The 15,437-nt window shown below is 38.0% G+C and overlaps 1 protein-coding gene across 1 annotated transcript in view; it reads left to right on the top strand.

Moving 5' to 3' along the window:
* Nucleotides 1–800: 800 nt before the first annotated feature.
* The window catches only part of CENPE (centromere protein E), a 39,017-nt gene continuing 24,380 nt past the window's right edge, over nucleotides 801–15,437 (top strand). The window contains exons 1-19 of the mRNA XM_063157978.1: nucleotides 801–891; nucleotides 1,618–1,707; nucleotides 1,784–1,902; nucleotides 3,645–3,764; nucleotides 4,651–4,732; nucleotides 4,916–4,983; nucleotides 5,065–5,136; nucleotides 6,624–6,675; nucleotides 7,504–7,591; nucleotides 7,782–7,908; nucleotides 8,563–8,682; nucleotides 9,791–9,949; nucleotides 10,298–10,442; nucleotides 11,419–11,513; nucleotides 11,828–11,884; nucleotides 11,965–12,132; nucleotides 14,114–14,188; nucleotides 14,438–14,560; nucleotides 14,915–15,049. Coding sequence (XP_063014048.1) covers nucleotides 801–891; nucleotides 1,618–1,707; nucleotides 1,784–1,902; nucleotides 3,645–3,764; nucleotides 4,651–4,732; nucleotides 4,916–4,983; nucleotides 5,065–5,136; nucleotides 6,624–6,675; nucleotides 7,504–7,591; nucleotides 7,782–7,908; nucleotides 8,563–8,682; nucleotides 9,791–9,949; nucleotides 10,298–10,442; nucleotides 11,419–11,513; nucleotides 11,828–11,884; nucleotides 11,965–12,132; nucleotides 14,114–14,188; nucleotides 14,438–14,560; nucleotides 14,915–15,049 — 1,986 coding nt within the window. The remainder of the gene's footprint in view (nucleotides 892–1,617; nucleotides 1,708–1,783; nucleotides 1,903–3,644; nucleotides 3,765–4,650; nucleotides 4,733–4,915; nucleotides 4,984–5,064; nucleotides 5,137–6,623; nucleotides 6,676–7,503; nucleotides 7,592–7,781; nucleotides 7,909–8,562; nucleotides 8,683–9,790; nucleotides 9,950–10,297; nucleotides 10,443–11,418; nucleotides 11,514–11,827; nucleotides 11,885–11,964; nucleotides 12,133–14,113; nucleotides 14,189–14,437; nucleotides 14,561–14,914; nucleotides 15,050–15,437) is intronic.

Genomic DNA, 15,437 nt, shown 5'->3' with positions numbered 1-15,437 from the left:
CGGTAGATTAGGAAAAAATCCTTAATGGAAAGGACTCCCAGCCTTGGGACGACTGCCCAGGGAGGCGGCGCAGTCAGCGAGCCTAGGGCAGTTTAAAAGGCCGGCAGCTCTGGCTGTGAGGACAGCGTTCGGTTCCCCGGCCGCTGCCATCCGGCAGACGGGAGGGGGGGGGGGAAAGGTGTCTCAGGAGAGCTCGGGGGCTGCTCACCCGTCTGCTCCTGGCCGCGCTTCCCTAGGCCGGCCCCCCGCACCTCCCCGCCAGCTCGTGCGAGTGGTGCGCTCCACGCACGGCGTGCGTCCCTCGCAGCCAATAGGAAGCGGCTGCAGGCGCAGTTCAAACTTCGGCGGCGGTTGGGGCGGGCGCTCCCGGCTCCGTCCCTTGTCCCGGCTCCGTCCCTTGTCCCGGCCCCGCTGCTCCCGTCCCGGCTCCGTCCCTTGTCCTGGTCCCGCTGCTCCTGTCCCGGGCGGGCATGGCGGACGAGGGCGCCGTCACGGTGTGCGTGCGAGTGCGGCCGCTCATCTCCAGGTGAGCCGACAAGGGAGGCTCTCTCCGCAGCCTTGGGGGCCGTCGTCCCCCACATCTGGGCAGGGAGGCGGCCGGAGGGGTTCATGGTAAGGGGCCCGCGTTTTGGGGGCAGAGTCCTCGCCCAATAAAGGTAACACAATGTTTCTTCTTTTAGAGAAAATGCCTCCGATAAAGTGTCCCTGCACTGGAGAAGTGAGAATAATACTGTTTCCGACGTGAGTGGTACCAAAACATTTAGTTACGGTAAGAATGTGAAAGCAGTTGCTTTACGAAGATGCTTACGCGGAACTTTGCTACTGTTCTCTTGAACGTGTCGACTGTGGTGAATGCCCTGAGCTTCTTGAAATGCCCCCCAACCTTCCCAGGTTCGTAATGCCCAAGGAGGGTCATTGTGGCACACAGGATTTCTGGTGCAGGTAGCACTGGGATGTGCTTTTGAGGTCAGCTTCCTGATGGACCTTACTTTCTCTGTTCTGGTTCATGCCATATTGGCTTTGGAACACATCTTATTGATCTGGAATCCAGTGACAATTGGACTAAACAAGGGCTAGTCCAGAGCATTTAGGGGGAAGGGTATGGGAGAACACAGTCCCAAAAGTGACTAGTGTGAATGTGGGATCCTCATAACTAGCTGGCTCCCTTTGAGTCTTTTCCTACTGATCAACTCTACTTGTTAATATGAACGTAGCCACTACAAATATTTTTTCCCAAAATACAGATTCAGTAAAAGCATGTCCGAGTCTAGGAGTTTAACAATTAACCTGTCTTGTCAGGCTTACCATCCTTGTAGATAAATTAGCCAAAACCTTTTAGGTTTAAATAGGATGACTGTTTAACTGTGCTCTTCATTCTTAGGGTTTTTCTTACTTGTCTATTATCTGTGCATTGTGTCTTTTTTTATTTTTGTGTTTAATATTTATTTTAAAACTAAATTTTAAAAGCTTGCATTAGTGCTAGTACAATGATACTGATATTGGAGCTAACCTGCAGATGATTATGCAAATGTACTGGATTTGAAGTCAGCAATACTGAATGACAGCTTGTTTTGACTTGCAATAGCGTGGATTCACATCCTTTTTTTTGTTTTTAAGATCGTGTCTTTCACTCAAGTGACAACACTCAGCAGTTGTATGATGGTGTAGCTGTTCCAATTATACAGTCAGCTGTGCGAGGCTATAATGGTAAGTTTTAAAACTGTTTAAAAAACTTTTGGAATGTATTTCAGAGATACTTAGTAAAACTTAACTATCTTTCTAGGCACAATTTTTGCTTATGGACAGACTGCTTCAGGGAAGACTTACACAATGATGGGGAATGAAGATTCTGTGGGCATTATCCCTAAGGCAATTCAACATGTGTTCAAAATTATTTGTGAGGTGAGCAATTCTATTAAACTGAAGTGACTGAAAGGGCTAGTAATACTTGTGATGGTTACATAAAAATTAATTTTAGTATCAAGAGGCTTATGAAGGAACTTAACTTATATTGGACTAAATGTTGCAGTTACTTTGCCAGCCCGGCAAAGACGAGCCAGGCTCATCTTTTGTTTTCAAACAAAAAGCTAATGGGGACTCTATTAGTTAATATCAAATCAGAACAAAACTGAGGAGGGTTCTGAGACATGAAGAGTCAAAAAATTAACTTTGAGTAGAACCTTAACCTTCCAAATATGTTAAACTGATTACAAATACAAATATGGACTTGTCAGGACCCAAGACATCCCTCTGGCTGTCCTGAGCAGCCAAGATCCCTGCCAGGGGTCTCAGAGACCCTGGCACAGAGCCCAAAATGCCTGTGGTTTTGATTATGACCCGTGGAGCAAATTACCAACCTTACATGAAAACCAGCAAGCCACAACAGTTTAGGTAGAATAACAGTGAAGTTATCACAGGGTGGAAAAGTAGAATTTAGGGGTTTTGGGTATGGGGGTTCAGAAGGTAAGATGGAGGGAAATGGGTGTTTCCAGCCTTTCTCCTTTTTGGCCTCCATCTTCTGCAGTGATGTTGGCACTTACAGATTGGTTTAGAGTAGAAGCTCACTGTCTAACAAAGGTGATGGGTATTGGAAAGCAATTGTAAACATTATACACGTAGTTTTTAGTATAAAGACATAACACCACCCTGGGAGCAGGCAGAGCACCTTAGGCTGGCTTGCTGAGCTGACCTCAGCTGGACAGGAGAAAATATTTATATGTAAGATAAAATAAACAACCTTGAGACCAAGAAATGAAAAGCCCTGACTCCTTCAAGCACCAGGCTGGGAAAAGAGACTTTGAACTTCTCTCAGGGTCACTCTGACACGCCAATGATCCCGACAGGGACTCACTTATTAATGTGGTAGATAAGATAATGTGAAGCTTTGTGGTTATTCTGCTATTTTAAAAGTCTGAAAAACTAACAATTAAAGACTTTTTTTTTTTTAGTGGGAAGACTATGACACTATATTTACTTATTTCAGGCTTACAAAAGAATTGCTAATTGCTCAATATTAATAAAAGTAAGGAGAAAGTGTACATTAAAACAGTGATTTCTAATACATGATTTGCAGAGTGCTTGCTTCTGCCTAGAGGGTTTCAGGTAGTTGTTACCAGTGAAGTGAAATGGTCACTGCTCCTTTAAGGAGGTGCAGGGTATCCTTAGAGGGTTTATAGAAGTAACTAAAGGCAAGAAGATCTTTCTGGAGTCCGTTGTGCAGCCTTTCCTCATTCCAACATTCTCTACCAAGGAGGCAGGGGAAGAAGCAGCAGCAGCAAAGTAAATCCAAGCAAGCAAAGAGAGAAGACAAGGTTTACAGAGAGGAAAGAGCCTAAGGAGGAGGAAATTGGTTATGGAAATGGCATTTAAGTAGGAGAACTATTGTCATGCTTCTCTTGGGCAGTTATCTTAATTTAATAACCTTAGAAGTGGTATACCATTAATGCAGCTGGAAAGAGGTGAGATAAAAAAAAAATTATTCTGTCTTGTTTTATGCTAATGTGTAGCAAGGATGAAGGGAAAGAAATCTCTGAAACAATCCAAACTTTTATCTCAAATTTAAGAATATTTGTATTAAAAGATGTCCATCAGTTAGTCTGTTAATTTGTTTGATTTTTTTTTTCCCCTCCCCCTTTCAACATTAGATTCCAGACAGAGAATTCCTGCTAAGGGTTTCATACATGGAAATCTACAATGAAACAATTACTGATTTGCTTTGCGATACTAGGAAAAAGAAGCCCCTGGGAATTCGTGAGGATGTTAATGTAAGTGGATGTTATGTATAAGTACTGGATCTGCTTGGAGTAAAAGAAGTTTGGAAAAAAAGCCTTCAGAAGCACCCAGTGGAAAACTTTTCTAGGACAAACTGTGTAATTGTATCTTCAGCATTAGTGGAAGAACATTTGATGTAGCAGAATAACAGTGACTTTGGGTTTGCTATTGCTAATTCATCTTTGTAAATCTTTATAAAAGTAGACTTAAACCTCAAGGTTTCCAGGATGATATATTTTATTTAACTTTGACAGTAAAACCTCAAGAATTGTTTAGTTAAGCTCTATGTGTTTCAAGTTTCTGACAGATATACAGAGTTACTTTAATATAATCTTTGTATCATCTAGCAAGTGGTATACTGCTGTGATCATAGAATAACCACGTGACTAGAACTATTCAGTAAAATGATCACTATAGAAAAAGAAATCTGTATTAATGCCATCTTCAGTTTCTTTATAATGTAAGGTTTTGTAGGAAATAAAAATTGTTGGTTTGGGTTTTGGGGCATTTTTTCCTTTGGCTCCCTTAAATGGTCATGGTTTTGGAACATAGGAAGAAGGGAAATTTATCAGTTGTATAATATGTTCTTATAAGAATTACTGAGAAATATACTTCTAAATTCCCTCAGAAAATGACAAGGATATTTCACACAGCCCTTCTGTTTTTAGGAAACTTTCTAAATCTATTGTTTGATTCTCTAGACAACAATTGCCTTTGACAATTTTGGTCAAAGTCTAAACTTTACCCATCCCTTGTGTTTAGAGAAAAAAGACATTCAGCTGTTGAATGAATACCATAATAATTGCTGGTAATGTTTACTTTATGTTTTGAAGTGTGTTTTGGAGTTCAGTAAAATTTATTAATGTGCTTATTCTGTAGAGGAATACATATGTAGAAGATCTGATTGAAGAAGTGGTGGTTGCCCCAGAACAAGTTATGGAATGGATCAGAAAAGGAGAAAGTAAGTATTTGGACAATGTCAGCTGATAGCATTAAAAAGTTTTGGCTAATCAGGTATATTTAGAACCATGGGATATCCCTTTGGCTTTATATTCATAAACCAAAGTTTTTCAGAGAGTTTTAAAATTGTGCTTTTTGTCTACCAGATTATAAGCAGAAGTATTCTAATGTTGCTTTTTGGCAGGAAATCGCCATTATGGAGAAACAAAAATGAATGAACACAGCAGCCGTTCTCACACTATCTTCAGAATGGTAAAAACTGCTTCACTACTGGGAGTGGTTTTATTGTTTTCAAAGTAACAAAAACTTCATTGCACTTCATTTTATTTCTAGATCATTGAAAGCAGAGAACGAAGTGACCCTGCAAATGCAAACTGTGATGGAGCAGTCATGGTTTCCCACTTGGTAAATGTCTATTTAATACCTTCTTGGAGTACAGGTTAACAAGAGAATTTGCTGTTACTGCATGTTTGAGAGACTAATGGTACTTCATAATGTCTTACAAGAGCTCTTTGTTGTTAACTCTGACAGATGTTTCTTAAGTATAGAGGGAGACTCCTGTGGCATTATCTAGAGCAGATGTTCCCACCAGAGGGAGTTCTACATGACAATTACTCATGCTGGATTGGGTAGTGTTATGTGTTATGACCTTCTTGGAGCATAAGGGACTATGTCAGAGTGCTCTTGCATTTTGTTAAATAAATCTTCCCTACAATTGTTTCTGACCACTGACAAGTCCAGTGAAATAACCTGTAAAATGGGTAACCTTAAGACTTCCTTTATCCTCAAATTTAGTTTCTTGCTAAAAGAACATATGGCCTACATCTGCAACGGCCAAAAGATTCATTTTTTTCAGCAGTAACCCCTCTTAGCATCTCTTTGGTATATGAAATACCACAAACTGGGGGAGTACCACTGGACATATCTAGAGTAATGTTAAGCCTTTTCTACAACCTTTTCTTGATTCTTATAAAATTATATGAAACAACAGGAATGGAACCAATATGAAACTATTTGAGCCTGCTAAAATCTGATGAGCACTCTTACTCAGAATTGGAAATAGCATTAAGTTAATCACATGCATTGTGGAGAGAGCTTTCTGTTCTGGCTTCATGTGAAAAAGATCTGGGCTCTGAGTGTAAACACTGCTTGTGCAGTATCTCAACAAACTAATACCTACTTTTTGTGCTTACCATAACTTAGGGTATCTACTCTTCCTGCTCTGCCCTTCTGCCCCATCTCAGTTCCAACTGACTTTACAGTAACCATGAGTAACAAGGGTGATGGGAGAGGGATTTTGGCCCTCTTGGTCTGCTGCTGCTTAGTGGAGTTAGTACAGGATTTTACTCCTCTGAAGCAAAAATTAAAGTGAGGGCTAATTGCTCATTATGGAGTGCCATAATGTTCTAGTTGGCTTTTAACCAGGTTTGGAGCGAGGCTTTTCCTCTAGTAGTTCATTTATTTTCCTTATCTCCACAATGATAGGCAAGGAGAGACACACAGCCAGCTCAGGACAGGACACTAGATCGTCTCACCTAGGCTCTTTCCCATGAAAGATTCCTACAGCTGGATTAGTAGTTAACACTTCTGTATTGAGAAACTGTTTCTCTTTTTGCGACCAAGGGTAGAGGTTGTTTGTTGCACTGCGAGTTTGAAGCACTATTTGGGGTGGAATAATAGAGTTCTTACAAACTTACTCCACACCCTTATGTACCTTTGAAAGTATTGGTTTTGTGTAGTAGCTATGCATTAATTCCAGTAATGACAGACACTTTACTTTTTTTTTGAAGGTTAACTTTAGTTTATGAAATTCTTAGCAGAGATTTAGAATTATGAGGGCTTAAAGAGAATTGCCTCAGAACTAACCAGTGGAATATTTGATGCATTTGCAGAACTTGGTAGATCTGGCAGGCAGTGAAAGAGCTAGTCAAACAGGATCTGAAGGTGAGTATTAAATGAGGCTCCACTGACAACAGTCTGTTAATTAACCCCTATGAGAAACTATGATAGGAAATTACTTGATCCATGTGCTATTATGTTATTTACAGTTTATAAATAAGACCTTTTCCCCTTGCTAGGACAGGATCTACTCAGGAAAATACTGTAAATGCTGTAAAGTGCAAACAGTTAAATAGTAATATGCCTTTTCTAGAATTGCAGGCCCAGCATCAGTCCTGCACTGAGCTAATACAATGGGGATGACTCAGTGAAGATGCACCTGTAACAACAAAATCACAATAAGCTTTTTAGGGACCTGTGTGTCAAGGTGAAGAGGGAATAGATGGCTCACTCTTTAGTTCAGAGGAAGCTCACCTGTTAACAGTGACAGCATGAAGCTGCACAAAAGTGCCTTCATCAGAAAAAAGTGATCTGAGAGGGACACAGGTAGTAGTCTCTCTTACAGAGTGACTAACCTAAAACTCGTATCTAAGTCAGGTATGTTGTATGTGTAAATGTGGGCATTTGCAAAATTTAAACAGGAAGCAAAATTGTAGTTCTTTTGGCCTCAGATGCTTACTAGGTAAAAGTTCCAAATGTTTATTTTTGGTTACTGTTTTATTTCAAAATTTGGCTATTGTATTTATTTTGGCTATCATAAAGGATTGGATACTGCCTGCTACTGGGTCAATAGTGCATTGTGGCACTTAAGGTTTAACTCTTGGACAACCAATCCCTCTGAGCATAACATAGCACAAAAGCTTGACAGGTTGCAAATGTATCTTAGTATTGTTATAAATTTAAAGTAGTCCTAATAAAATGTGTGGTACCTAGGTGTTCGACTGAAGGAAGGCTGCAATATAAATCGGAGCTTGTTCATTCTGGGTCAAGTTATCAAAAAACTTTGTGATGACCCCTCTGGGTAAGCAACTGTTTGTACACCTATTATAAGATAAGGTGCTGCTAAACTAAGCACCTTAAACTAAATTAAAGTCCTTTCTTTATAACCTTATGTAGATAACTGTTTCGCATAACCTATTACCTCTAGAAAATGTATTTATCATGCTTATGCAGAAATCTGACTTTTGTTGTTGTTGCCTCTTTTGTATTAGCTTCATAAATTACAGAGACAGCAAGCTGACTCGAATTCTGCAGAACTCCCTTGGAGGAAATGCTAAAACAGTTATTATTTGTACAATTACTCCTGTTTCTTTTGATGAGACACTCAGCACTCTTCAGGTAAAGCTTCTCACCTCTTCTCCAGCACTAGTAATTGTAGACAGTTTTAAGGAGTGGAAATGTAATCTGCTGGATCTTTAATGACTTGGTTCTCCTGAAGGGCTTCTGTCAACTCAGATTTTGAAATACTTTTTTGTATACAGCATCTTTTCCCAATCATCTTGTGCTAGGTTGTCTACCTAGAGCTTTTTGGAAGTTGGAACTTCCAAAACTCAAAGCTCCTTCTCTCACTTTGCAGGCAGGAGATAACTACTTCTATCTCATTTGCCTTTTCCAAACCTAGTTAGAGAAGTCTTTGCTAGCACAAGATGTTAGGCACTACAGGAATTGAACTGTTAATAAACAGCATACATTCTGTAGGTAAGATTGTCCCCCTTTTTGATGATCTTTTCAGCTTTTTATTAAATAAAATAACTTGGGATACTCTTACTTGTTATGCCTCACGTTTTAGATATTAATATCAAGAAGGGAAAACCAAACCTTTTCAAAGCTTAGAAGGCATTAAAAATAAGCTAATTCAAATATTTGTGTCCTATTATATGTTGCTCTTTATCTAATAAACTCTCCCTTTAATTCTGTTGGGAAATATGGGACAAAATAATTCTTTTAGATGTTTGTTCTTCAACTATTATCCATGAAAGACTGTTCTTCCAGTTTGCCAATACAGCCAAAGGAATGAAGAATACACCAAAAGTCAATGAAGTTCTTGATGATGATGCCCTCCTGAAAAGATACCGCAAAGAAATTCTGGACTTGAAAAAGCAGCTGGAGGAAGTATGTAATAAACTTAAATAAATCAGTCCTTAGTACTGATAGCTATTTAGAGACTAGCTGTTTTAAACCAAAAGCAGTTAAATTTGGAGGAGTAGGTGAACTCTTTGAAGTGGTATTTGCCATTTTTATTGAGAGAATAAAAATTGAATAGGTGATGAATAGTCTAGAAGAACTAATGATAGTCAACATCTGTGTGCAGGCTAAGGCTGATTGAGATCAACTGACAGAATTGTTAACTGGTTACACCTAATTAGTTGGTTTACATAATTAAGAAATAGAAATTTGTGATGCGTTATAGCACACTTTAACTGATCAAAAGAAATAACAAATCATATAATTAATGATCAAAACAAATCATATAACTAACTAATCTAAGAAGTGATTGAATGTCTAAGATCCCAACTTCATATAATTTCCTTCCTTACTGACGTCTAACTTCAGTTTGAGGTGCAGAAAGTTGCAACTGCATGAATATCACTGGCAAAATTTAGGTCATGTATAGGTGGAAGTTGCATTTAGAAAATGAACAATAGTAACTTCTCACCAAACTATGTAGTCTTTGGTGTTTTTCCTTCTCTAAAAATCTATGGAGCTGCGAAAGAATCTTGCAAGTCTTGTCAGACCACAGATAATAAAACAAAGCACAGGAAAACAGTGCTGACTGTACTGTTCTAGTGCATTAAATCAAAGAAGCCATGTTTTTTGTTGCAAACTATAAATATCATTAGAAAAAAAATTTTAGAACAATTATTTCTTATTTTTAATGATAATGAATTTGCAGCATGAACTTGGGAGTATGTTTTGTATCTTCTGTGATAGCAGGTAGTAGTTATATTTGGGAGAATGTTCTTTTTATACCTAGAAAAATCTGAGGCTGTGTTGTTTCTGGGAGTTTTGACCACTTTTAAATACTCAGTCTACAGTCAAAATGTAGACTTAAACTATAGACTAAACTGTCATTTTCATTCTAAAGGATTAAAGACTTCTCTTCCAGACTTAAAGGAGTATATGTGTGTAGATGTTTTTAAGTATCAGGAATTGTGTATCTTCTGTAGGAGTGATTTCTCCTCTTAAGATGTCAGTGTAATTACTATTCTCTTTTTGGAAGGTATCTTCAAAAACTCAGATTCATGCAATGGAAAAGGACCAACTGGCCCAGCTGTTGGAAGAAAAAAATTCTCTTCAAAAAGTACAGGAGGACAGAATACGAAACTTAACTGAGATGCTGGTGACTTCTGCTTCCTTTGCCTCAAAAGAGAAAGTTAAAGTAAGCACCTGTTCAGATCTTAACCTGATAACTCTAAAATACTTTGCAAAAAGTGACATTACTTACATAGGTTTATACTGATGATGAAGAGTAAGTGTATGATGGGTAATTTTCACCCTTTTTTCATATTTTTAAAGGGCTAATTTTTAAATTCTGTCAATTCAGTGTTGCCTTGTGGTGAATAGACTGCAGGGACTTTTTTGCTTTCCAACTAATTTTGAGGAAATGGCAAAATGCTGTCTAGTTAACTGGTGATACAGGTACTGATACAGAGCTAGCCTGAGGCAACATTTACTCTCTGCCTAGTGGTTTGGTTTTATCCTTTTTTCTGTAAATATTTTTTTAAAGGCCAAGAGAAGAAGAAGAGTTACTTGGGCTCCTGGTAAAATAAACCAGGCAAACGTGAGCTTTTTTGAAGACTTTGAAAATGCAATGCCAACTGAAAAAAAGAAAATGAAGTTGTCTCTGCCAGCAGTACCAGATGTGGAGGATTGTAAGTAACTACATGGTCTTTGAGATCCTATCCAACCCAGACCATTTTATTTCATTTTCTGTAGAATTCCCAATAAATAACTTTGCAAGCACTGCATTGCATTCCCCCAAGGGAACAAGTTGATCCTTTGATAGCACAAATTAAAAAACAAAATAACCAGACTCCAAGGGTTGATGTACACTTTTCAATGACAAGTGCTTCTGCTACCCCAACTTCACTTGATATTGAGCTTTTAATTCTTTAAACCAAAGGGGAGAGCTGTGAGATAAATGGCAGGGTCTATGAACACTTGCCATGCAGCCTTCCCACACCCCCTAGTATTTTGGGAAAGTGTTCTTTAACAGACTATCCATTTCAACCCATGTTCTTTTCCCAAAAATGGAGAGGTGTATGTAAAATCCCCCAATCCTAAACAAGAATAGGAAGTCATTACTCAAAAGTCAGGTTGAAACAGAAATTCAAGGATTCATAAGGAGTGAACTGAAAATTGGAAAAGAAATTTTCTAAGAAGATTGAACTGAAGACAAGAGGACAATTTAGCAGTATTTTTGCTGAATTACATCTTACATCCTTATTACCTCTCCTGTCAAACATGTATTTGCTTGTAAGTGGATCGTTCTGGGCTTTTTTTTTCTGTATGAGGGTGGGGTGCTTTTTTTCCTTATATCTTGCAGGGTATTGTTGAGTGGCTCTTTCCTTGACGCTCAATCTTCTCCTAGTCTGTACTTAAGCATATATTCTGGGTTTGATTTAGACTTCGTGATGAGATGGTCAACATAAGTGTAGGGATTGGACTTCAGTGGTGTTCCCTTTCAAAACAGAAAATCATGAGAGTCAGAAGTCTTATCTTACTCAGTGTGCTGTGGTTTTGCCATTGAATGATTGTTTCCAATGTGGTAAAATTATTTGAGGAGAAAATTTTTTATGCTTAGTTTAAAATCTACTGGTACTTTTGTTAATACATCTTTCTTTTCAGCTGCCTTAGAGAATTCTGGGTATGACAGCCATTGCCTGATGGTTCCTGATCAAATTTCAGAAGAAGATTGGATTGCTGGTCCTAACGTGAATTGGGTAACATCATAATCTGTTTTGACTTTTTGGTACTTCACATATGCCTAACATGCTTCTCAGTAATATCAGCCTTACTCTTCTGTAGAACAGCAGTGTTCTGTGTCTGAAGAATTATTGAAACTGGCTAGAAAGTCTCTTGGAATCTCTGTGAAGCTGTGGGATGGTTCTGTGCTTCTGTGGGTTTGTGGCAAATGATCCAGTCAACGTTGGTCTTTAAACAGAATTAGCTATGTGCAAAGACAAGCAACAAGGAATATAATAGTCCACTTGCTTGATCTTGTCGATCTGCTAACTGAGGGTGTTTCTTTTTCTAGACCCAGAAAGACTTTGAAGAATCTGTGCAACTCTGTGAAGCATTAGCACTAGAAAAGGTAGGTCTGTTCTGAATTTTCTAGAAATAAGGCTGGTATTGCAGCAACAGCTTCTAAAGTTTCTTGTGCCACTTCTTCAGGATATTGCTGTAAACGAGGTCAACGTCCTGCAAGCTAACTTTGATAATCTAGTGCTGGAAAATGAGCAGTTGAAGTCAGAAATAAATGAACTGAAAGAGAGACTGAAGGAAAAAGCAGAAATAGATGAATTTGAAGCACTGGAAAAGCAAACACAAAAAGATCATGAGGTAAGGTGCATTGAAATAGAGACAGATGAATCCTCTATGCCCAAATGCTATCTGGAGTTTATTCAATGTACATAGCCTTGCATGCTGATTCACAAACAGATGGTGTTATAAGCTACATTCAGCAACAGAATGAATGAATGAACCCAGGATTTAAACTGGATTTACTTGGAGTGTAGAATTCAGACAAATTTTTGGAGAGTTACATACTGAAGCCTGGTTAAACATGTATATGTGTATTTGTATATGTTATTTTTATAAATCTGTGATCTGAATTTCACTCTAAACTTCTGTGTGGCAGTAATTTTGCTGCTTAAATACATTTTAGAACTGTTTTGAAGTTCAGGTATGGTTGCTGAACCGTATTTCCTGTATTTCTTGTGTGAAACATCTTGTCTTAAATTCCAAGATAGTTCATTTTGGTAATCCATGAACTACATGAGCATTAACTTTGAACATATTATTTAGCTTAGTCGTGAAATTATTTTAAAACAATAGTAAGAATAGCAATAGTAAAAGCAAACATTGTATTTTGTGCCAGGAAGTCACAAAAAATGTGATGTTATCTACTGGATAACTTAGAATATAGGAAATGCTGACTTTCAGTTCTCTTCACTCTTTGTGTGGTTACTAGAGATGTTCCTTGTTTATCCAAATGTTTATGCTCTGATACTATAGCCTAAGATACTTATTACTTGTATTAGCTTCTACCTGCTTAAAGGCTGGACTGTGAAATAAGTTATGGCAAAAAGAACCCCAGACAAAACCAGTAACTTGAGGTCTTGAGACATGGATGTATTGTTCCATTTCTTTCCTGATACCTTTCTGGACATTACTTGTGCACATCAGTCTGTGTAATATCTTCTGATCATGATACTAATGCTGAAGTTTGTTACATCCTTTTGCATTTTTATTTCAGGCCACAATTTTAAAATGTCACTGCTTATTTGAATTGTGTTCCCTACAGTGATTTACAGATCTTAAAGAAATTGGCTCTATAAAATATTACCATTTAACTTGTATTTAAGATTCTATTTAGAAGACCCTTTGTATGTGCTATCTTCCTTAGCTAATGTTTAACAAATCCTAAGTTAGTTTTCCCTGCAACGTTTTTGGGTATCTAATAGACACCGAAAACCAAAGTTTTTGGGTGTCTAAAGTAGCTTCCATTGCAAGAACTGCTTTTTAAATTTTTTGTTTGCAGATATCTGATGACAGTCCATAAAATGTAAACATTTATTGATACCCATGTAGTAGATTACTTGTAGCAATACTGATAGGTCACATACATTACCAAATACATTAGATTAAATATATCAGTTTATACAGGTAAACAACATAGGAATGCTCACAGGAGGGTGCTTGTTTTAAAGCTTTTCACTAATATTAAATTTGCAGATTGAATTTTCTTACCTTTGCTTGTGACTATACATAAGTACTTGTAGATGAGTACTTATTGTAAAACTTTCCTAACAAAGACCAATAGAAAGAAGTGGAAAAAGCTTCTAACTGAACTTCTACTTGTGGCTTCTTTCAGAGAATGCCACTGAATGTGTTCATGGCTTAAGTTCTATTTTGGCATCTTCTCACTCCTGTCAGTGAATAGATTAAATCATAAATATCGGCACTGTGTCATAAAAAGCTGCTTAACATGACTGGAATTTGAAGTGTTGCGTCTCTACAATTTCTGCATTAATTGCTTTGATCACATTGCTCTTGCTTGTCAAACTATTGCAGATTAAATTGTACTTGAATCCTTTCTAATTACTGGGGAGCTAAAACACAGAGCTTTGCATCTCACATATCCACTTTGAAAGAATATGCAGCGTCTTGCTTTGTAGCTGTTCAAGTAGATGTGTGAGTATACACTAATAAAAAAGAAAACACAAGATAGACTGGCTTGTTTTCATGGTGTTGGCAGCTAAAGCTACTGGTGTGGGTGCTTTTAACATCCTCTGCAATTTTGCTTTAATTTGCTCCACAGATTCAACTAATGCATGAAATTACCAACCTAAAGAATCTAATTTCAAATGCTGAAGTGTACAATGAGGAACTTGAGGTGAGCTTCTCCATGAATTTACAGATAGTAAGACTTGTGTGAAATGTGCTTGGTTTGTTTAGCTTGAAATACCATATCTGCTGAGGCCAAGCTAGACATCATTGTGCTTGGGTTAATCTTACCAGCTATGAGGGGGATATGGCTAAGAACCATGAATGCTTTCTGTGTAGATTTTGATAAATTCGGATCTGAAAATCCAAACTGAGCACTCCAGTCATCTTTGCTCCTTTCTTCCCCTCCAACTTTTAGGCAGAAATAAATTCCAAACTGGAACAGCTGAAGGAGAAAGAGAACAAAATAAAAATATTACAGAATCGTGTGGAAGAACTACAAAAAGCAGAAGTGGAAAAAACGGAGACATCTTTTGCACTGGTAAACTTGATTTTTCTACTGGGTTGAGAGACTATGTTGTTCTTCTGAGTTGGATTAAATTTAGGTATAGCCTTGGTATGATGAACATCTGCTTCACTACAGGTCTTGGGAAATTTTGTTTTACAAAGTTTAAAATGTAATTACTACATATCATACAGCAGTAGTCTGGAGGAGTCAAGCTATGAGAAATGCTGCTGTTTATCCTGTCTCTCAAACAACCTGCTACTCTTCTTCTTAAAGTAAACTTACTGAGTTTTCTAAGCCTGCACTTACATCTTAACCACATTAAAATGAGCACATTAAGTTTATTATGGCTCTATCGTGTTTTGCTTCTTTGAGTGTTGTCTTTTTCAGGGAGATTGTGATAAACTAACTGAAAAAATTCAGCAGCTGAATAAATCCCTCTTAGACAGTGAAACCGTAGCCTTGGATGCCAAAAAAGAATCTGCTTTTCTCAGAAGTGAAAATTTGGAGTTGAAGGAGAAGATGGCAAGTACATTTTGAACTGCATTTATAACTGCACCAAATGCTGTTATGGGCCTGTCTGCTTCCAGGCTTGTGAAGGAGGCCATCAGTGTGGTGGAACACTCATCATTAGCTTTCTCCAAATACTCTAAGTAATACTTTTATTATGCAATTTGTGCAAAATGGGTCTTCAGGAAAGAGATAAAAAGAAAGTAAAGGCTTTTTCCATAGGAGTGGGGGGTTAGTTTTAAGTTTACCAGGAGGGAGAGAGAGATCAAAGAAGCAGTCTTTAGTGCATTATTAGGACATAAGACTTCAGACCTAATTTTACCAGAGGACAAAGGAGAATAAGAGGTGTGGACTCACAAGTGGGATGGAGCTTACTTTGAGCTTTCCAACAGTAAAGACAAAA

Source organism: Melospiza melodia, chromosome 5 (assembly GCF_035770615.1).
Source record: "Melospiza melodia melodia isolate bMelMel2 chromosome 5, bMelMel2.pri, whole genome shotgun sequence".
Classification (NCBI taxonomy): Eukaryota; Metazoa; Chordata; class Aves; order Passeriformes; family Passerellidae; genus Melospiza; species Melospiza melodia.
This window is presented reverse-complemented; position numbering and strand designations above follow the sequence as displayed.